Source organism: Elgaria multicarinata, chromosome 2 (assembly GCF_023053635.1).
Source record: "Elgaria multicarinata webbii isolate HBS135686 ecotype San Diego chromosome 2, rElgMul1.1.pri, whole genome shotgun sequence".
In the NCBI taxonomy this organism is placed as follows: Eukaryota; Metazoa; Chordata; class Lepidosauria; order Squamata; family Anguidae; genus Elgaria; species Elgaria multicarinata.
The window spans coordinates 22,379,241-22,402,001 of NC_086172.1; the positions used below are offsets into that span (position 1 = coordinate 22,379,241).

Consider the following 22,761-nt stretch of genomic DNA (forward strand, 5'->3'; position numbering starts at 1 on the left):
GACATTTCATGAATGGAATGGCGTTTTTTCCTAGGGTTCTCAAATGGGCAGAGAGCTCTTCATGTGTACAGTTGTACCCATGGGGATGTAATGATGACCAGGCATAGGTCAAGCACAGAGTCTGCCAGTGCAATGTACTGCTGTACACACATGCTCTTTATACACATAAGGAATGGATGAAAAAAACTTGAAAGCTTAGGAAGGTTGCCTCACGCTGGCACGTGAGGCTGCATTTCTGTGCAGATTTATGTATATTGAAAGCAATCTATTTCAATCACACCAAAGTAATATTTTTTGTCCCCAAGAGAGAAATAATTGGCTAGGAAATCACCATCAGATGAAGCATCTTGCATATTCTCCTGCTCACTGGAAGAGATTATGGGGCAGGCTTCACAAGCATGAGGAAAGGAGAAAGAAATGAAACTGGGCATTATCTATTACATCATACTGACTCATCAATCATAGCAGCAACAGAAGACACGAGGGGATCAGAAAGAGAGGAAACAGTTCAGAAGGGGATGAGAATACATGTGCTTGTTCTGACAAAATGAAATTGCTTTATTTGCTTCCAAAATCTTTCATAATGGATGTGAGTGAAAAGCAAATAATACAGCACAAGAGGCAGAGTATTTTCAGTTCACAGTAGAATTCAGCAAATGTACTCAATAACAAAGAACAAGTGGGTCAAGTCAGGAAGCAATATAACACTGGAATTGGCCCCACTCTTATGACGACACGTGGAAAGGTTGCATGAGAATGGGCCAACCTAGTAACTTTGGCAAAGGACCCTATATGGCGGGAGCCACATAGCTATGATACCATTGGTGAGGAATATGAGGATTGATGGTGTAAGACCGGGGCGAGGAATCTCTTTCAGCCTGAGGGCCAATTTTAGTTTCAGAAAAGCTCTCAGGGGGTGCATTCAAGTGGTGGGCGGAGTCAAAGGTAGAAGAGGCGGAGACACAAATACCAGCATATTGTAGCTTAGAACTCTCACTGCCAGTAGCTAAGCCCTAGGAGAGGCATCTTGTAGAATGGGGGAAAACTGAGCAAAACCCAGGAAACCACAAAACAACCAGTGGCCAGGGAAAGGGGGTGGGGCCCTCTAAGGCTCCTCTTGGTCTGGGACCTCAGACTAGTGCAAGACTTTCCAACATCAGTATTACTGTCCTCAGCAGGGTGGTCATTAGGTGGGAGATATCCATACATTTGGCCTTATGTAAGTGGTTGTGAAATTCACATATACTCCATGGTGGTCTGGGACTGCAACACAGGGAAACAATGCTCAAGTATCCATGCGTGCATGTGTGTGTGTGCATTCTCTCTCTCACACACACACGAATGTGGTGAAGGGGGGATAACCCATGTGTATCCATTTTGGATCTATTTTGGATCCCGCTTGTATACACTCCAGGGCTTAATCTGAGACAAGGGACACCAGGTTTAATTCCACAGTTGAATTGCTGGGACAAAGAAAAGTATTAATAAAACGAGTGTCTCTGAGCACATGCTGAGGGACTACACATTATTAAGATGTGAACATCATCACCCTGGAAATAGGAGGAAGGGTTTCCAGGGCAGAAGCGGTAAAGTTCTAGTCAGGCTTGAACCAGGATCACCTCTTTTTAGAAATGTTGATGACTTCCTTCCATAGGATCACTTCAAATGTTATCAAACATAACAAACAAACAAACAAACAAACAAACAAACAAACAAACAAACAAACAAGAAGTGAGGCTAGAGCAGGGTAAGACAACATGTGGAAATTTGAGAAACCGTTCTGGGCACAAACATAAAATGGTTGCTCAGGGTGAGCGTGGCTAGTAACTAGCCCAGAGGCATCCATGGGAAATTAAGATGGCAGGAGCCTGAGGCTCCACTTCACTTTGAAGCAATCCCAGAAAACATAAAAGAATTTTTAAATCAAAATCGGGAGGAGTAGGATGTCTCAGTGGGCACCAAGGAAGGTGTCTAGGGGCACATTGGTACCCACGGGCACCACACCACTTATCCCAGGACTAGATGAACAGTTCCTTACACCAGTTTTAAAATCTCTTCACTGGCTGACAATTAGTTTCCTGGCAAAGTATAAAGTGTTGGTTATCACCTTTAAAGCCCTACAGGGTTTGGGTCCAGGCTACCTGCGGGATTACCTTCTCCCATAGAGTCCGCCCTGCACACTCCGGTCCTCTGGGAAGAATTTACTACAGCCAACAAAAACTAGATTAACAACTGTTACCCAGAAGACCTTTTCTTCTGCCGCTCCCAGTTTGTGGAATGGCTTGCTGGGAGAGATTCATCAACTTAACAGTCTTCCAGAATTTAAGCCATAAAGACTGATCTCTTCTGGCAGGCCTACCCAGTTGAATTTTAAGATGCCTTTTTTTAATGGTGCGCTGCTTTTAATGATGCACTGGTTTTAAATGTTTGAATTAGTTGTATGTATTTTATGGTGTTTTTATTTGTGTTGTACCCCGCCTCGATCCAGAGAGAGAGGCGGATTATGATGATGATGATGATGATGATGCCAATAAATAATAATGTACTCAAGTTCTTACTGGGAATAGAGGCAAATCATAGATCTCTTTTGTTTATTTCAAACACACATTCAACATCCTTCGCTGAACAGCTGGCCTCCAAACTGGTATAATAAATATTGCCACAGCCACAAATGTACATTCTTTCGCAGTTCTAAAACAAATGTGAATCAACAGACAGGATTTTAAGGCCCTCAAAGAAGGAAAGACAATTGAGGGATCATATTCAGAGATACTTAAAATACAAAAATGTTGAAATGTGGTTCATTATCAATGCAAATTTATACATGTCTACTCAGAGGTTCAATGGGCCTTACGCCCAGAAAAAGAGCATAGGACTGCAGTGAAAATTAAATAGTAATCTCTAATCTGAATCTGGATGTGCATCTGCTGAAAATATTTCACCCTTCAAGAAATCAAGCGCTTCTTCTTTCTTCAGTTTTTGGAATTTCTGGTAATTAACCTCAATAGGGGGGGAAAAGCAGAAAAGAATGTCAGTTTTGAGCCTAAAGATGAATAGAAAAAACAAAACAAAACAGTAAATGGACACAGATCTGACACCAGAAATGGCAATATTCAAGCCAATGAGAGAACATTTGTGTCCCCGAAGACACTCCATCGCTGACCTTAAAGAGGCCATTCTTGAACAGAGGAACCTGGAAGGGAGTGTTAAATTGTAACTCAGCAATTTCATATTGAGAAAAAAAATTCAATTCCTTCACTTGTGGCCTGCATTAAGATAATGGGCTTTTAATCCCACTTCATGTGTTAATTAGCTTACCAATGCCAGGGGGGTTGTTATCCACACTGCTTTTGCGAATGGTCACTGTAATTACTTTGCATATAATAAGCTTTAATGTAATTATAAATCTTCATTTTTTGCATTGCATTTCCCTCTGAGAAGCCTCGTGTGGCGCAGAGCGGTAAAGCAGCAGTTTCTGCAGCTGAAACTCTCCTCACGGCCTGAATTCGATCCCAGCGGAAGCTGGTTTCAGGCAGCTGGCTCGGGTCGACTCAGCCTTCCATCCTCCCGAGGTCGGTAAAATGAGTACCCAGTTAGCTGGGGGAAAGGTAATAATGGCCAGGGAAGGCAACGGCAAATCACCCCGCTATAAGGCCTGCCAAGAAAACGTCAGCGAAACATTTCCCTCCAAGAGTCAGTAATGACTCAGTGCTTGCACAAGAGGTTCCTTTCCTTTCCTTTCCTTCCCTCTGAACGTACTGCTTATATATATTTTGCTTCTAGCCACATGTTCACATACTTGTCAACTTAGGATAATACTTTGTGTATCTGATGAAGTGGACTCCAATCCACAACAGCTTACGCCAAAGCACAGGGGTGGGCAACTGGGAGTATTGTGATGTGTGTGTGTGTGGGGTCTGTATTGGACTGGGAACCCAGACTCCCCCTAACCAAAAATGGAAGTGGCCAAGCAGATCCATTCCCAGGGAACCAAGATACGCAGGCAGTGCACACCTTGTTTCCAGCAGAATTACACCCACCCACAACCGGCCAGACAGCTCCCCCACAAGCCGTTCGCTGGGGTGGGGCTAAGTGCTGTGGTGGCGGCTGCTTCACGGAGATAGGGGATCCAGTGGGGCTGGCAAAATCCCCCTGGGGACCACACACAGCCCACAAGCTGCATGCTGCCCGCCCCGGCCATAGTAAATGTGTTAGTCTGTAAAGTGTCACAAAATGTTGTTGTTCTTATGGCAATGGACTACCATGGCTACCTCTCTGAAAATTGTATTGCTGTGTCCCCAAAATTTAAAGAGTAATACATTCAAGCCATATTCCAAAGCAATGTAAATAGTTAGCTGCCTTAAAAAAATTATCTGAATACAAGAATTCAGACATTAAAAATAAATTAGTTCTTATATCCAGATACAGATCGGTACTTTCTGCTAGGTTGTTATTGTTAATAATATCACCATTATATTTTACGTTTCTATCCCAACCTTCCATTTCTTAAAAGACACTCGAAGAGCCCAGATTTCCTGATCATAATTTATATATCACGGGATACTTTGATACAACAATATCGGTTTGGTTTATCTTACCGGGATCACATGATAGCCCTGAAGATGTAGATGTCTCATCTTCATTGCCAGCCTGCCTCGGGGATGGCTTGAATCAATGCAAAAGGCAGACCCAGGCACACACAGCACAGCTATCCTGTAACCAACAGCAATGGTAATAAAACTAATTTGCACACAGCTAGAGTACGTTGTGGCTCACTGTTGACTGAAACTGGAATCATAATCCTGAAGGCTGCTCCCTTGCTGTTTTGCAAACAAGGCATACAATTCTTTCCATACACAGGTCTGTTTCTGTAAAAAGCAGTGTGGTATGTTTTTACTTGCCTCCCTTTTGGTCTCCTTCCCATTTAAATACATGTGTTCAGTTTAAAATGGCATTTAAATAATGCTTAGTTTAAAAAAAATACCACTTCACTAATCCAGAGCTGCAAGACACTTCTGAGACCCTCCAAATAGGATTTTAGGGGTCAAGGGTTGTGTGCTCCCCGCTCCATTCCCACAAAAGCTGTGGTTGGCAGAACAGCTGGATGCAGTGAAACAGGAAGCAGCAGCCCACAGCAAATAGCTGCAGCTTCTTTGCAATTGGGGCAGTGGGGGAATTTTGGTTTCTGCCTAATCTTAATCGTTCTCTGTTTTCATTTTTCTTTACCAATTTTTTTTTTTTAAAAAAAATCCACCCAAGCAAGAAAATTCCACGGCATCTTATCTCATAATGAACAGCCATTTTGTGGTGGTGCCCAAGGCAATTTCTCAAATTGCCAAAGATTGCCAATCCCTGGCCTTGACACAAATATTATTTATTTAAAATAAATACATCCCACCCTTAGGTATAGATATATTCAGGACAATTATGGAAAATGCAATTCAGGCAATAAAACATCAGGGATTAAAAGAACAGATTAAAAAGGAAATGTCACCCTAGCAGCAGATTTAAAATTAGATCTAACTACTGTTTAAAAAAACGCCTGGCATAGTAGCAGCTTTTTGTGGCATCAAAATTACAGAAGAATGGGTGCCAAGAGACCCTTCCAAAAATAAAGTCCTTCTAAGACTGAAAAAACCCTCTTAGCAATCCCCACGCACCCAACTTCGAAGGGCAGGGAGACCCACAAGAGGATGACATTAATGCACCAGCAGGCACAAAAAGGTAAGGTAGGGTGACCATATGAAAAGGAGGACAGGGCTCCTGTATCTTTAACAGTTGTAGAGGAAAGGAAATTTCAGCAGGTGTCCTTTGTATGCATACAGCAACTGGTGAAATTCCCTCTTCATCGCAATAGTTAAAGCTGCAGGTGCCCTCCTCTCTCTTGTATATGGTCAAGAGGGCAGGACTCCTGCAGCTTTAACTGTTATGATGAAGACAAAATTTCACCAGGTGCTACATGCATTCAAACGACACTTGCTGAAATTCCCTTTTCTATGCAACTTTAATGATACAGGAGTCCTGTCCTTTTCATATGGTCACCCTAGGTAAGGACAGCACTTTGAATTGCTTTTGGAAACAGAAATAAACCATCAAGCACATATAACTTGCCTTTATAACAACAGGAAGGATAAAATAGTAAAGAGAAGCCACACGGTGACAGTTGAATCTGACCTTATGACAAACATGTCGAAGTAAGACCAGTGTAGCTTCTCTGTCACAAGAATCAACAACAACAACGACTCCTGTGTAGTTACCCCATTACTAATGGTAAATAGATGCACAATATTCTGGTTCACTATATGAAATGCTTACTAGCCACAGGCAACCAGGTGAATGAGTATCTATTTATAAGTGTGATCTAGTTAATGCCTTTGCAATACAAGTAACCCAAACTAAGGCAAAGAGTCTTGTATAGATCTCCATTTACTGGAATTATTTTTTCAACAGAATCTAGCGGACTGCTTCAATCAAGCATATAGTCCACTCAGCAAAGAAATTAGCTCTTAGTGTCTTTGAAGATTAAGAAAGCTCAATAGCTACAGCTGGAAGAAAGCCCAAACAGCAAATTAAAGAAAACTTGTACTTAGAGAAGGATACCTTTGGATTTTAGAATCATCTGCTAATTGATTTGCTTCAGTGTCTGACATCACTGTTCTTCTGTTTGCATCCATTAAGATTTTAAAATCTGAAGAAAAAGAGGCAAAAATGAAGTTCTTATGAAATAAATTGTTACAAGGTAACATTTTATTCGGGAATACAGTAAAGAGAAAGTGCAAGAACAATAGTGTTTCAAGAAAAGTTACACCAAATAAGAGTCACCAAAGCTATACATTTTTGTAGACACAAATAAAGGAAACTACAACTTTCGCTGCAGTCTGATGGGTTGAAAGAAGTACGCTGAAAGTGGAAGAAGTGGAACTGCAGATATAAGACAAAATTCAGCACAGACTCAGGTGCATTTTAGCTTACTATGTAGCTTTAACTCACGCCAGAGTTCAATCCTGGCATCTGTTCCCAATGCTTAACCCTGGAATGTATGAAAGGATAAAAGTTCTTCTCAAAATGTTTCGAGTGTGTTTCTTTCTCCACTGAGAAGACTCCAAATGACAGGGATATGGAGATGGGCAAGAACTCCCAGATCACAGGGTACTGTTTCCCAGAAACTTGAGATTCAGCATAATTTCCCCTAGAAAATAAACACTGGCCCACGGAACTCAGCGAGTTTAAGCACTTCTTTCTCTTTGTTGGATGTAGGCATCGCTTAGGGAGCCGAAGGCTATACAAAGCCAGTCTGAACCACAAATGTTGCAGTAGTATACTTAGTATAGAATTTGGGAGCAGAACCATGGGACAATACACTTGTCTGTTCCAGTGTGTTACTCAGGGATACTGTAGTGTGTGTGTGTGTGTGTGTGTGGGAGTATCTGATTTTGTGACATGGATTTATGGAGGGCATATTTGTAATAGCACTATCTCACAAATGATTGGGGCGGGGGGGAAATCTTACTAAACAGAATTGGTGAAAGCAATTGCAACATGGGATTAGCATCAAATTCAGGGGCATGGCAAAGTAATAAGCTTATGTGGACATGTGCGGCTGAATGCTATCAATAAAGGAAGCAACGCGTATAAAAATTGATGGTTCGATTTTTAAAGAAAACAGATTTCTCTTTAAAAAAATTGTAAGCACTACATTTCTCTTGAAGAATAATTTAATATTAAATAATCTGAATATAAGCATGTGGAGTTAAAGGAGGCTTTTCTGCCTATGTGAAGAACTGATTTAACTGTCATATCTCACGTCTACCTATCATTCACGAGCATTTCATTTTTGTTTACTACTTTGAGGCAGTGCAACAAGGTCAAGGCAGAGAGAAGCATAAAGGAGCAACGCTGAAAAGAAGAGAAGAAAACACTGTCAAGCAGCCAGGTTCTTATGGTCCCATCCTGGACCTCACAAAGTGCCATGAATGCTGGTCGTTACACGGAATCTATACCGGAATATTTTAAACTCCCTAAAAAAAAGGAAAGCGTGCAAAGTGTATGTGGTGCCACAAATATACACAAGGCCTGGTTGTAAAGAAGAAACAGTACAACTAGTTAATTGTAAATTAACATAGTTTAGTTGCCAGATTCATTCCACTGCTTAGGAAATGTATGAGGCAACATCAATGGGGAAACTGGAATTAAAACAGTTTTTCAAATTGGCCTTTTTCCTTGTTGATTTACACATAGGATCGAAGTCCTGCCATCAAAAAAGTATGCTTTGAAGTGTGACAGTAACGTGGCAGAAAATTTTCATCTGATTTTATTTTAATCTAGTGCTGGACTGAGAGTGCTAGTCCCCACTCGGTCATGGAAGCTCACAGGGTGACTTTGGGCCAGTCACAGACTCTCAGCCCAACCTACCTCACAGGATTGTTGTTGTGAGGATAAAATGGGAGTGTTTGAGCAGAGGTTGTTGGAGACACTTTGTATGGGCTTCCTGCGAATGATTGGAACTACACAGTGGGAAGTGACACTTGATTTCATTTATTTCCTTTACTATTTGAAACCTGTAAAGTCAGTCCCAATAACAACAATAAAAACAGCTCTTGGCTCCAACCAGCTTTGAGCTCACAGGCCGTTGAGGAAGACCTTGCGTCTGGCCAACGGAAACAACTTTACTGAGCATTCTTTGTTGAATTATTTGATGGATTGATTGTATTTTTGCACATGTGATAGAATGTTTTGTATATATTATTTTTAAACATTGCTATTCAATCTATAAAATCATTATTTTTAATCTTCTTCCTTAACTTCTTTGTTGTCTATTATAAGCTTCTGCTCGTGCCAAGTACCTCCTCTTTTCCCACTTCAACCATCTCAGGTCTTCTGCATTAAACTATTATTAAAGGCAGTAAGTAACAATAGTGTGACATCCCATACCTATGTTGTAGCCGTGAGTCACCTGTACATTTGGTTGAAACAGACTTCCATCTCCCAAAAGCGTAAGCAGCACCTCCTGAACATCAGGAAAATTAAAAGCAGAGGCCGGAGGTAGTTTCTCTACTGGTAAGGATGCTGACTTAATGAAAGAATTTCCATCAAGTGCTAGACAAACATTTATAGTTCGCAACATCATTTCATTTTGCTCTATATTCTGACCATCTGAGGGAAAGAAAAGAAAGAGCAACGTTGCTAATGAACGAATGCTAAAATCTAGTTCTTCTGGAATACATCTATAACAGTAATGATGAACTAATAGTTAAAAAAGAGCAAAAGCAATATGGCTAACACTTTGTTGGTAATACTATGAAACAGAAGATGGGTATTTCATGCACTTTTTATTACAGACTTAATTTACAAAAGTCCTACACAGTATTAACCTTGCATGAACAAAAAACATGATTTATACACATCCTGAAACAGTATGGCCTCAACTTTGACTAGAATAAGAATATGAGTCAAAACAAGTTTCTGACCTGATGTTACCACATCATGGAGGATTTCATCTTGCAGTAGTTGATTAAGTGCAGGTTGGGGAAGATAACCCAAAATGCAGAATGAATATACAGCCTTTAGCAAGTTCACTTTAGAGATACTGGGGAGATACTTATTCAAGACACTATTCAGAGCCTCAAGGAATCTTTAAAAAAATGTGGAAAGAGAGATACTGTCACACACAAATAATTTAATTAATCACAGTCTGCAGACAGTTTGCAAAACAGTTGAGAATATCTGTACTTGGCCTTGAACTTGATGGTTTTTTTGTGACAAGGTAGAGCCCATTTGGGCCAGGCCAGATTATTGAACAGCCTGACAAAGCCCTGAACTAGGGTTCAGAATTTTCACAGGATGACATTGGTCTACTAAATTTTCCTTTAAAATGAACCAATTCAAGAGACTCTTTTCAAGGACCTGTCCTAGGGTCTGTGATTTTCGTAATACAGTGCTCATTTTGATGAGGATGCTGGCACTGAAGAAAAAGGTGTTTAAAATATGAAATATACTTATTAAGACGTATATGGAGACTCCCAGCAATTTTCAAGTGGTCTGGGGGTGGGTGGGTTTGGGAATCCCTGGCTAAGCCATCTTGGTCGTGCTCACCACCACTGAAGAATTCCATAGGATAACTGTGTGCAAATTGTGCTACTACTTATAGATGGCTAAATTTCTCTGAAACCGCCATGTAACAGAACAATAATTCCCCCAAGCCAGAACTTACTCTTGATTTTGGCCTCCGGGGATGTGATTGAGATGACAATAGGATCGTAGAACATACATAAGATCCTTCATATTCAAAGATTCAGGACAAGATATCACTTTCCTACCAAGTTTATCCATCAGATCGACTGGTCGAAAGCCAAGATTCTCAAAGGCCGAAACAAATAGGATTACCTGAAATCAAAATGAGAAATCTACAAATCTGCACTAACAAGAAAAGTGTTTTAAGAGGAGCCTAAATATGTGAAATTGAAATAAATGCAAATTCATTTCCTGTTTAGCATTGCCTCCATTTCCCACTCCTTCCTCTGCTGTGAACTCATCAGTTGGAGTTCTGTTCTCTTGTCACTGATGGTACTATACAAATAATTTTAAACACCACACTACAGCAGCCTTGCCAGTAAGCACAAGTTAGATTAGACTATTGCCTATGCGTTCCACATCAGGTTGCAAAATGCGGCACCAAGTATGACATCTGGATTTATTATCGCTGAGAGCATAAAAACATGGCTACCAATTTGGTTCGTGGCCGAATTCAAGGTGTTGGTTACAGCTCTAAACAGTTTGGGAACAGGCTACTTCTCCCACACTACACTTTACATTCCACCATCATCTGAAGTTTTTAAAACATGAAATATACTTCTTAAGTGGTATATGGAGACTGTGGAATTAAATCCTTCAAGAGACCCAGATGGTCCCTCTATTTTGGTGTTTAGATGCATAGTGAAGGCATCTATTTCACCAAGCAATTAATTTGTGATGATTCCTGCCCCACTGTTTAATTATGTTTTACTGCTTCTATTAATGCTCTCTTTGTTGTTTTATATATTTTATTCTTTACCCTTTTATTCTTTTAATTATGTACTTCATGTTTATTTTATGACAATGAGCTGCCCTGGGGCCCTATTAGGGCTGACTTGCAAGGTACAAACATTTCTATAAATTAATTCAATAAACAAACCTCCCCCCGAATTACAGCTCACAAGAACTAGTCTACCTGATCCTCATATCACAGGATAGTTTGAACTAGTTGCCCTAGCAAGCAACTTTGTTGATTGTTTACGAAATTCAACAATAAAAATCTTACTGGATACTTCTACAGGAGGTGTTCTGAATATTTATCTGAATATGGTTAATTTTCAGATGTAGTAAAGCCAAGCACCCCTTTCAATAACCCTAATACAAATATAACCTTAATATTCTTAATATTCACACTACTAGAGTTTCATGAAAGAAAATGAGCTCTACATTTCTGAGCTTCTTATAGCCTTAACATAAATTATTTGACCTGTTAAACCAACCTTCTGCAACTTGCTTCTCTCCCAATCTGTTAGACTACAATTCCCACTGGCCATGCTTCCTAAGGATACTGGGAGATGCAGGGCAATACATCTGGGGGCACCAGGTTGGGGAAGGCTGGTTTATACAAATAATCAGATTGAAAGAAACCCCTTCGCTAATCATTGTCATGCTATAGTACGGTTGTCAAAATTCTCATGAACTATTGTTCTGAAGCATTTCTGGAGAAAAGGGGAGATTGTCGTTGAACTTGCTCAGAAGGAACTCCTCTTGGGTGGGTGGCTAACTAAAGAAAAAGCATTCAGTCAACTTTTTCAAGCTTTATGCAAACCTGTAAACCACATAACACCAGTTTTAAAATCTCCGGGCGATTAGCCTCCAGGCGAAGTATAAAGTGTTGGTTATCACCTTTAAAGCCCTACATGGTTTGGGTCCAGGCTACCTGCGGGATTGCCTTCTCCCATACAATCCGCCCCGCACGCTCAGGTCCTCTGGGAAGAATCTACTTCAATCAGCAAAAACTAGATTGACAACTGTTACCCACACTGATCTCTTCCGGCAGGCCTATCCAGTGGAATTTTAGGATGTTTTTAGGATGATTTAACAACGTATATTATGTTTTAATTCAGTTTTATGCATTTTATATTTGCTGCTGTTCCCCACCTCGATCAGAATGAAGAAATTATTGTTGTTATTGTTGTTGTTGTTGCCATTCAAAGTTACAATAGAAGAGAAAAGAATGGCACCATCACTTGCATTCTTGTAGCAAAAATGTACAAATCTACCACAGTCCAATCCATGTGCTGAAGTCTAGCAGAATTCCATAGGATGCAAGAGCTTATAAAAAATAACAGATTTAGCTGGACTTCAGCAGACAGACTGGGCTGTGGCCTGTTGCTTGACCTCTAAAGTTGCAGTTACATGAAATACCAGAAAGGTGCCCCAACAGCAATGGATATTTAGAAATTATGGTTCACACAAAGACAATTTTACAATTTAACTAGAGGCTAAAGCCAGCCCCATAGTGGAACTCATTTCCTATCAGAAAACACACTGACATGCATGAATACTGCCATCCCAAATTTTACCTGCTTTGTGTCCCACATATAGAAGGTTGATGCTGCATAATCTGCTATTGTAGAATAAAGGGTAGTGTTGTAGTACATGAGGTCTTTGCAGGATCTCAAAACACTCAGCAGCCGCCAAAACGGAATTCCCTCGATGTTCTCTAATTCACACAAAAAGAAAACAGAAATTGCAGTAAAAGGATAAGACCACTAAGAGTAAAGACACGTGTGCATTTAAGTTGTTGAAAACATGTCATATCACATCACAGCAGGACATAGAGGTAAAATATGACTTGCAGAGCCAAACAGCTGTTTAGGGTTACACTTAGGAATAGCACCTCTTTGGGGTTTTTCTTTTCTTTGAACAACTGATTCCCAATAAAACAAACTGTTTTTGAACCCGTTTCTTAGTTCTAAAATCTGTTTGCTATGTGGGAGTGGAGAATGTTAAAAATATTAATCTAAAGCCCCCTTCGGCTCTCAGAACGTGATGCACCATTCTTTGAATCCTGGCCAATATCTTTTTGGACCAACATTCTTAACAGCTGTCCAGAACATATAATACTAGTGGGCCAATCTATAGCTAAGACTGTTTTAAATAAGACTACATGCAAAGATAACAGTTTTCCTTACCTGAACATTATTCCTATTTGTCTTCTTTTTCTATTCCTTGCCTAATGGCTATGCTCTGCATTATATCTTAATAAACTATTATCCTCCTTCAAATTTAACTTACCTATTAGTTTGTTACTACAGGAATTCAGGATTGGAATAGAGCGGTGATTCATTTCAGCTAGCACACTGAACATATGATGAGCATTTGGTTGAGTAAAGTGGTCCATCTGACTCAAAATCTTCTTCTAAAATTAAACAGATTTGAATTGGACTGAAAACCATGACAAAGTTGATGAGATCATTGTCCACTGTCACAAGGAGAGGCAAGATTTGTTTTCCCCAGTTACCCTTTCTATGGGTATCTGCTATCCAATTTTCATCCGGTTTATTTATTTATTTATTTACTATTAGAACGGGCATCAATAGTTAAACACTTATTCTCAGTTTCCCCTTTTCTTTCAGCATGGAAACAGATAACATAACTTGCATTCTATCAAAGAGCTTAAAAAGGAACACAGAATTTAGGGCAATAGTTATTCTAGGGTGCAGCTGCAATTACAAGAGTTAATATGAAATGAAAGAGGTGGACTTATAACTATATTGTTGAAACATTTTTGATTTTATGGATGTTAGAATGACACACACACACAATTACTGCTTTATGATGGTGGAATGCAGAATCTACCCACCAGCTTTAACTACACGGACACTGCAGTGTCCATGTAAGTTAAATGAACCACATTGAAAACCACAAAATAATGGAATTTTCCTTCCACTGTCTGAAAAAACATCGGGGTTTTATGTGTGCATTTAGTGCATATTACAAGAGTAGGCAACACGGGGCCCAGTGAGTCCTAGATACCTTTCTTGGCACCTGTGCTAACACTCTTTTTTAATTGACACATTTTCTTACCACCAGCTAAGATAATTTCAAAAGAAAGTGAGGTGATCCAGAGTGAGAGAGAGAAAGATAGCAAGGGTTGAGTTGATGGACCAAAGAGGAGAAGAGAGAAAAAGAGTTGCCTTCTGTAAAAAAAAAAAAAAAGGCTTCTGTTGACACTAAAAACTGTGGGTTCAAGGGAGATGTTTAGTTGGTTGAGGATCAGACCCCTCCTCTTCCTTCAATTCAAGTCTTTAGGGCAGTTTACTTGTCCTTTGTGACCAGCCACGCCTCCCATGGCAGCCATTTTGTGGTGGTGCCCAGGACGGTTTCTCAAATTGCCAAATATGCCCACAGGCCCAAAAGGTTGCCTACCCATGATATGGGGACAATTCTAGGATAAACTTCCAGACATAGAATGAATTATATACATATTCCTATAATTAGATACAGTGGTGAATGAATCATTCCGATTTTTTACCTCCAACTTTGTCTTAAGCATGAGTGGTGCATCCTTCCCAATACACTTCATCATGGTTTGCAACATAAAAATATCTGTGATTTTTGGAACTCGCTGCTCCACCAGTAACCTAACAAGAAAAGCAAGGGATTCAATCAGTTCGAAAAAAGAACGTGGAATAGGCATAAATTCAAGAAGCGATGATATTAACAGTTAAGATCCACTGAGTTTAATGGGACAACTTCCAATGAAGACTGCTTGGGCCTAAGCCCTGCTTTCTTTACCCGCTCCAGGTAAATTTTAACATACATTTCTTCCATTCATTATCTCATGTAATTGGGAGGCATGTCATTAAATTGTTTATACCAGCAAAATACTCATTTCTAACCTAGACATCAGTTTGAGCCATGATATATTGAATTTCACATTTTTTGTTTTAAAATTTTAACTGTAAGTTGCCTTGGGGTCCCTATTTGGGCTGAAAGGAGACTCAGATTTATAAATAAGTAAGTCTCATCAAGCTCATTTGGGTGTATTCCTAAAAATGTGCAGACAATTATGCTGTACGTTCTGTTTCATTTTCTGAATCAACTTTATACAAATCTCCTTAATCCCCAAATATCTCACAGGAGATTTAAATATAGAGTGCTAAAGCAATCTCATTCTTTTGATGCGCTGGCCTTGGTCAAATGTAACACTATACTATGGTTTATAATTGAATATTAATCTTAACTGTGGTTTATTGGGGGGAAAAGACAGCCTCATAAACTGTAGTTTGAAGCTGACTTGTTTCAGAAAAACCACAGTTAAAGACTAACCATAGTTCAGATATAATAATAAACTGCGATTAAGATAAACTGCAGTTAAGATAAAAATGTTAGCAAAAACTGATCTCTTCACGGTGCTAGAAGAGAAGGAAGGGGGGAGTACATGAGCCTAACGCAAGTTCACTTAGAACTGCACCCAAATGAGGCTATGAGGCCTATGAGGAGACAGGTCCCTTTCTTTTCTTTTTTTCTTTCCTTACTGCAATCCAACTTGAAGAGCTTCCACATTCTTGCACTTTTCCATTACTTGCAAAGTGGCTGCAATAACTGAGAGACTTCGGTCATCAAATTCATTGAGACGTTCCTATTCGAAACAAAAGAAAATTCAACAGGTTAGAAAGCTTATTAGCCAGTTTTCATGCCCAAATAAAAGACACAAATTTTCAAACGTGCAGTGCAATCCTATATCTCAAACACAGTTACTTATGCTTCAGCAAATGTATTTTCAAATCAAGCTTTACACGGATTCTCTTATGTGAAATTAACAATGTATTTATTTTGGTTACAGTGGATTACCCAGGTTTATCTTTGTTTCTTTAGAAGAGAAACGTGGCATTTTTTCTGTGTGCAACATGTACATTAAGAACTTAACAGAGGAGTGGGCAGAAGGTAGATCTCCAGATATTTTGGACTTCAACTCCCACAAGCCCCTGCCAGTGTGGCCGACGTTCATGAATTCTGAAAATTGAAGTCCAAAAAATATTGAGATCGACTTTCTGCCCACCTCTGGTTAACAACATACTTCAGCAATATTGTATGCACCAGGGCTATAAAAATAAAATTGACTGCAAGTGACTAAACAAATTCCTACTGCTATGGGGAGAGAGAGCCACAACATGTAGTGTCACATCATTATCCCACAGTTCATACAGAGCTCTGCCAATTGTATACATGGATCTCTCATTCGCCTACCTAGCCTTAACAAGGTAGTTCTAGCCTTAAAGAGGTATTAGTTCTTTAATGTTAGACAGGAGACAAACAAGAGCCTTATGGCACGTTGCCCCTAGCAGCACAGCCTTACATAACATAGAGCTATGTGCTATGGAGAGCGTGCGTAGGGCTTTCCTTGTCCTCTGGCTTTAAATCAGAGAGAGATGGGTAAAAATCAGCATTAAGGGCACTCTATGGAAATGTCCATCGTTGCTGCCCAGGGAGAAGACCACCCTAATGGGTTATTAGGGGTGGCAAGGCTGCACATCTCCTCTGTTGGTCAAGAATGAAAGAGACAGAAGGGTGGGGAGAAATTCAACCATAGACCCTGTTCAGAAAACACCATAAGGCTTTTTGCCTTATTCACCGTGGTTAAAGCCATTGTTTAAGGTGTCTTCTGAACAGGGCCATAGCGTTGACCCATTGAAACCAATGGAACTTTAGTCATGACTAACATTCAACTCTCTTCTCTCCTTGGATGCTTTTTCTTCTCTCATATTGCAAGTTTTGAACCCTTAAAAATGCAATTCTTTTGGGAAAGCCTGTCTAAGCGTAAGCCCAGCCAGTACCATTAATAAACGTATGAAGCACCTGCAGTATGCCAGACACAAAAGTGACACGGCCTCATCCTAGGAAGCTTATGCTCTAAAATAGAGATCTGCTGGTTCCCTTACTCAAGAGTAAATCCCATTGATTTCAACTGCATTTACATCCAAGTCATACTAAAATCCCATGCATGCTTACCTTTGAGTAAAGCCCATTTTAGTAAGTGTCTCTGTTCAATGGGGTTTACTCAAAGGTAAGCATGTATGGGATTTTAGTATGACTTGGATGTAAATGCAGTTGAAATCAATGGGATTTACTCTTGAGTAAGGGAACCAGCAGATCTCTATTTTATAAACTTGGAGGTGCACAGCTTCGCATGATCAAAAGAAAGGAAAAGCAATCCATCACACTTGTGAACTACCAGGAAAAGCATTTAAGGAGGATTAAAAAAAAAAAAACCTAAAAAATCAAGGGATGGACCAAACTCATTCAAACTTGGCATGCTGAGAGCTCTACTTAAGAGCTATCACTGTGCCAATTTTGATCTCTATCTTTAAAATTTACACAAATGTAAGCATTTTTGTTAATTCCATTAAAAAAACCCCTCAAAATCAAGGGTTGAACCGATCTGATTCAAACTTGGGGTGGCTAAAGCCCTCCTTAAGAGCTATCATTGTTCCAGTTTTGATCTCTTGATCTTTAAAACTTACACAGATGTAAGCATTTTATTTACCTTGGGGAAAAAGACGGGACCTGACCACCTTGACTAAAGAAATGAGTTAAAATTATTGTTCATCTCCCCACCCTTTGAAAGGAGCAAAACAAACTTTCGCTCCTCCTCCCCTGTAAACCTTTCCCAAGGGGCAGGGAGGGAGATTTCACCAGCATAGTAGCGCTCCAGGTGAAAAGATACATGAGCTGAAAGAGCGCAACAACGCATAGACGCGAAAGTGCCCATTGCTCCACTCACTAAGGAAATGAAGGGGGGAAACCCCCCCTCCCCCGATGAAAACTGGATTAAAAAAAGTAGGTGTGATGGAGCCCTTAGGCAAAGCCACTTTCTCTCAGCTTCAAATCACCATTTGCAATACGGGGACAATAAAACCAACCTATCTAAAGGATGACAACAAGATAATGTATGTGAAGTACTTGTACACTGAAAGGGTTATGTAAATGCTAATTATTGACGATGAAATGCCAAGAATTACGAAATCATCATTTAGCTTTGTTAGGGTTTTGGTGCTTGTGTCTTCTGTAGGGCCCCATTGGCCGTACTGATGTTCCATGCGCTTTGCTCTTTCACTACGATCTCCATTGTAAAAGATTCTGTGGCTTACCTGGCAAACCCTCAGCAAGGTCTGGACCACCCGGGTGTTCTGCGGGACTCCTAGTTTCACCACAGCCAGCATGCTGTATGCCAGGTCATCACGCCACATGTACTTGGCCTCGTTCATCAGACACTGGCACAGCTGGCTAAATTGAGGGTGCTCAAGCATCAGCCGTCTCTCATAATGTTTCTGGTCTTCTGAGAATTTTTTAAAGAGCACCCACATAGTGCTAAGACAGTTACTGACATATTTCAGAGAGACCGGACATTTTGCAACAAGGTCTAGTACATCACAGGGAGATACACACTTTCGAAGGTCATCAAAGAACAGTTGGGATGTGCTCCTTCCATCCATGTCTTCAATGGCACTTCTGACTTCTTTTGGAGAGACTGAGAAACCAGATGGAGGTTGGGTGGGTTTGACAGGCAGTGGTTCAGGGACCTGCACATGCTCCAATAGGGAATGAGTAGTTTTCTGTTCATTTGCATTGGCGCCCTCTACATTAATAGTGAGAGTATCTTCAGAGAAAAACCGAACAGATGACTGAAACCGGCGTGGAGAAACATACTGTAGGAATTGCCTCAGGTAAATACTTTCTACAGCACTTGTATGTCCGTTCATCCCTAATGCAAACATTTGCATTGTAGTTCTAGAAATAGGACTTGGAGCATAGTGACATGCTTGCAACCATTTCATTGTCCCTATAAAACAATTCCATTTCCTATTCATTTTGCCGTTTACCGCTTTACAATGAGGTGTTCAAAGAAAACAATTTCAGAAGAAACTCTTGCAGCACGAATAAGCAGGCCAGAACTGCGTCACGTAGATTATCTGTTCAGTGAATTCAAAATGGCAATTTCATTAACATTATATACTTGAAACTTTATGTTCAAATGTACAAACACATCTGTGACACAGAATAACTAAAACAGAATATTCTAAGAAACATTCTATGTAGCATAATCAATTATTAACAGGCTAAATCTATTTCCCAACATGGAGCGATGCCCTAATTGCAGTATTGACATAATCAATGGCGGAAGAAAAACTGGCAGGAAGATTGAACTAACTTGGACCCAGATCTCACAAATTAGATAAAGACACATGGACAACTAGATGCATGTGAACCAAATTCAACATTCTGAGACTGTTGCTGGGATGCTTCAGTTACATTTTAGCCAACTTCTTGGTGCAAAATAGAATAGGATGTGATGGAGAGAATGAGATGAGATAGTTTCTTGTTTTGTTACATTACTGCTCATTGAATGGACATTTTTAAACTATGTGCTCCAATAGCTTAACTTCACAGTAAGAATGCAGGCTGACACTTCTTCAAACTACTCCCTCTCTCTCTCACTCCTGCAGATATGCACATTTAAAGAACCAACTGAGACGGTCATAACAGCAGGAGACAGGTTTTTCTTCCTCTCTCATAGAACTTGGGAGTCATCTGATGAAATTGATTTGGCAGTAGAATCAGAAAAACAGAAATAGAAATCCTTCATGCAACTCATATTTAACTTTCACAATTCCCTGCCACAAGATGAAGTGATAGTCATAGACTTAGATGGTTTTAAAAGAGGAAAAGTCAAATATATGGAGGATAGATCTGCAATGACCACAGGTGCTTCCAGATGAGTTTTTTATTGCCCCATGCCTCGTTCACAGAATTTTATAGGTTGTTTAGACATTGTCTTTTACTCATAACTCTCCCGTGTCCGCTGACAAATCCCCCCCTTTTTTCTCTTACTGCAGAAAACTAGTTGATGAGAAAAAGGCAGTAAAACTGCACACACCGCTTTCTAATTAGCAGCGCTAGGAGCACTGTCTGGAAGCAGCCTACTCAATGGAGTCTGGTTGCTCAAGTGTAAGTGGAACTGTGAATCCGCTCTGGGTTTCAGTCAGAACTCTAAAGAAGCTATCCAACATGTTGAATTCCATCCCCAGGCTCCGCAACTTGAATAGCTCCATTCGAAGCTTGAGCGAAACCCTGAGCAGATTCACAGCCCCACTGACATTGGAACCTCCACCTTCCACTGAGTCTACAAGCTAGGGATGCATTTTCTGAGGTGGGCTGAGTTCGGACCACACGCTAATCGAGGGTTGTTTCCCATTCTGTCCCTATTACCCCTGCCCCAGTTGATTAGCGTGTCATCCAAACTGCGGTGCAGCTCGAAATACCTGGGGGGGGGGAGATACACAACAAAGGGAGTGCTGTGAACACTGTGCCCTGCTTATAAAATCCCCTAAAACTTGTGGCTGACCACTGTTATAGCCTGGATGCTGGATCCCGTCAAATCTAGTAAGTCAGCCTTCCCCAACATGGTGCCCTCCAGATGTTTTGGACTACAACTCCCAGGATTCCCGACCATTGCAAATGCTAGCCGGGGCTTATGTCCGATATACTGGCGGGCATCAGACTGGGAAAAGCTGTCATACGACTTTTTATTTATTTATTTTAGGATTTTTATGCCGCCATTCAGCCAAAAAAGGCTCTCACGGCGGCTTACAAAAGTATTTCTTGACTTTTTGTAGGTGAACTGCACAAAAATCCATTTATGTAAGTAGCTTACGTTGTCCAGCTGCTTTCAAGACTATTAGAGCAGTACGTCAATGGAACCAGTTACCTAGGGAGGTTGTGGGCTCTCCCACACTAGAGGCATTCAAGAGGCAGCTGGACAACCAGCTTTAGGGTGGATTCCTGCATTGAGCAGGGGGTTGGACTCGATGGCCTTATAGGCCCCTTCCAACTCTACCATTCTATGATTCTAAGGACAATCATCTGTCAGGGATGCTTTAGGGTGGATTTCTGCATCGAGCAGGGGGTTGGACTCGATGACCTTATAAGCCCCTTCCAACCCTGCTATGATCCTGTGCCCCACGTAACACCTCTGAGAGGAAGGCGGCGAAGGGACACGCAACACCCCCCCATCTCTATGGAAACCGTGCCCGGGGCCCACCTGGCCTGGCGCCGTTCTTTCAACCCTGCGCCCAGCTCACCTACCGGCCCCACTCCACGCATGTCCCTCACTCGGGAGCCGCCATTACGAAACGGGGCACGTGACCTACCCGGCGGAAGTGCCGCTTACGAGTGCTTACAGGGGACAAAATAATTCACCGGTCGTTCTCGTCGTTTTCCCCGCCCCCCTCCCTCTGACAGTGCGCGCCAAGTTGCCTAGCAACGTCCCTTCGGCCGCTCCTCCGACGGGAGAAGACGGCGCTTGTCGCTGGACTTACCTGATGGCCAAGTTCGTGCTCGCAGGTGAGGTGAGGTGAGGGTCCGTCCAGGAGCCTCTCACGCACCTTCCGAAGTTTAGTTTGTTCCCGAGGCTGCTCTACCTTCGGGTATATCAGTTTATACAGTGTCTCTGAACGTGCGCAGAGTGCCTTTCCCTCGCCAAATATCTCAATTTTGAAGTGTGTGTTTTTCTTCCCTCAGTTCTTATGAGAGAAATAAAAACCGATGCTTCAATTTATTTTATTTTATTTAAAATATTTGTGCCCCCACCCACCCCAAAGGCTCCCAGAGCGCCTTACAATTGTAAAATAAGGCAGATCCTGCCCACAGGCTTACAAACTAAAAAAAGACACGACACGCAAGGAAACGGAGATGAGGAGGGAAAAGGGGAAATTAAATATTCGGCAGGTCTCCCTGCTTTGTCTCTCGCTTGTCATCCATGCATGGAATTGTTAGGGCAGTAGAGGTCATCCTGTGCTAATGTCTCCCACAGGACAACAGCGGCATCTCCTACAATAAAAGCATTAATTTCATCTGGACCCCCATAAATTTCCATGAATGAGATAGATGGCACAATAAAAGCCATCCTTCACAAATTTGCCTTTTAATGCCAACTAAATCAATGGTCATCATTACATCTTATGGCAGAAAATTCTGTGTGTTCTGTGACTTAATGGCATTGTTGTTCTCTCTTGGTTAGCACTTTTGCACTAAGCGTTTTTTTAACGTCAAATAGATTCCTTCACTATCACAAGCTCATGAATATGTACAATTTTCATTAACTATTTAACTTCCAGGTAAGGCAGATTGCCCCTACTATGCTAAGGCAGAACTCCTAGCTGACTATCTGCAGAAAAATTTGCCTAACTTCAGGATACACAAGATTACTCAACATCCTGACAACTGGGAGGTAAAAATTTTCAATCTGGTTCACTAATGCAGGGATTCCCAAAGGGAATTCTCCACAATCTTCCAAAGCACCTTTTCAGCTTCCACAAGAGGATCCTGACCACTGAAATTGATTATGTTTATCATTATTTTAGTTCAAATATCAGATATGGGGGTGGCAATGAAGTGTGGGCGAATCAGCAATGGCCTTTTATTTCTCAAGCACACAACCCCTCCCTGCAAACATTTATAGATGGACTAGCACTGACATACAGCGAATGTGTTCACAACACCTGTGTTGGCCCTGCTTGGGATCATTGGTATTTCTTTTGTTTTCTTTCTTTAGAAAGAATTATAATTCAACCCGGGTAAGTATGGGGAGATGTAGGAGCCGCTGGTTAGTGGCTTAGTAGAAAGTTTGAAAATCTGTCCACTAGTGGTGCAATTGTATTTTTAAGCCCTTACTGATGCTTT

The 22,761-nt window shown here is 40.9% G+C and overlaps 2 protein-coding genes across 4 annotated transcripts in view; one reads left to right on the forward strand and one right to left on the reverse strand.

Moving 5' to 3' along the window:
• Nucleotides 1–2,565: 2,565 nt before the first annotated feature.
• On the reverse strand, nucleotides 2,566–21,245 carry FASTKD2 (FAST kinase domains 2). 3 transcript variants are annotated; one of them, XM_063116125.1, is made up of 12 exons: nucleotides 21,166–21,245; nucleotides 18,171–18,992; nucleotides 15,558–15,661; nucleotides 14,552–14,660; nucleotides 13,312–13,435; nucleotides 12,597–12,736; nucleotides 10,211–10,383; nucleotides 9,468–9,631; nucleotides 8,932–9,153; nucleotides 6,601–6,688; nucleotides 4,599–4,713; nucleotides 2,566–3,000 (listed from the first exon to the last, which is right to left on the reverse strand). In XM_063116125.1, the coding sequence occupies exons 2-12, from the start codon at nucleotides 18,888–18,890 to the stop codon at nucleotides 2,902–2,904; spliced, it is 2,058 nt and encodes a 685-aa protein (XP_062972195.1). In that variant the 5' UTR covers nucleotides 18,891–18,992; nucleotides 21,166–21,245; the 3' UTR covers nucleotides 2,566–2,901. The 3 variants fall into 3 exon arrangements, with proteins under 3 accessions (XP_062972195.1, XP_062972197.1, XP_062972196.1); XM_063116127.1 differs by having other exon boundaries at nucleotides 21,162–21,182; XM_063116126.1 differs by having other exon boundaries at nucleotides 21,122–21,181.
• Nucleotides 21,246–21,395: 150 nt separating this feature from the next.
• MDH1B (malate dehydrogenase 1B) overlaps nucleotides 21,396–22,761 on the forward strand; it is a 29,501-nt gene continuing 28,135 nt past the window's right edge. Inside the window, exons 1-2 of the mRNA XM_063115875.1 lie at nucleotides 21,396–21,423; nucleotides 22,197–22,309. Of these exons, the coding sequence (XP_062971945.1) occupies nucleotides 21,402–21,423; nucleotides 22,197–22,309 (135 nt within the window). The 5' untranslated portion in view covers nucleotides 21,396–21,401. The remainder of the gene's footprint in view (nucleotides 21,424–22,196; nucleotides 22,310–22,761) is intronic.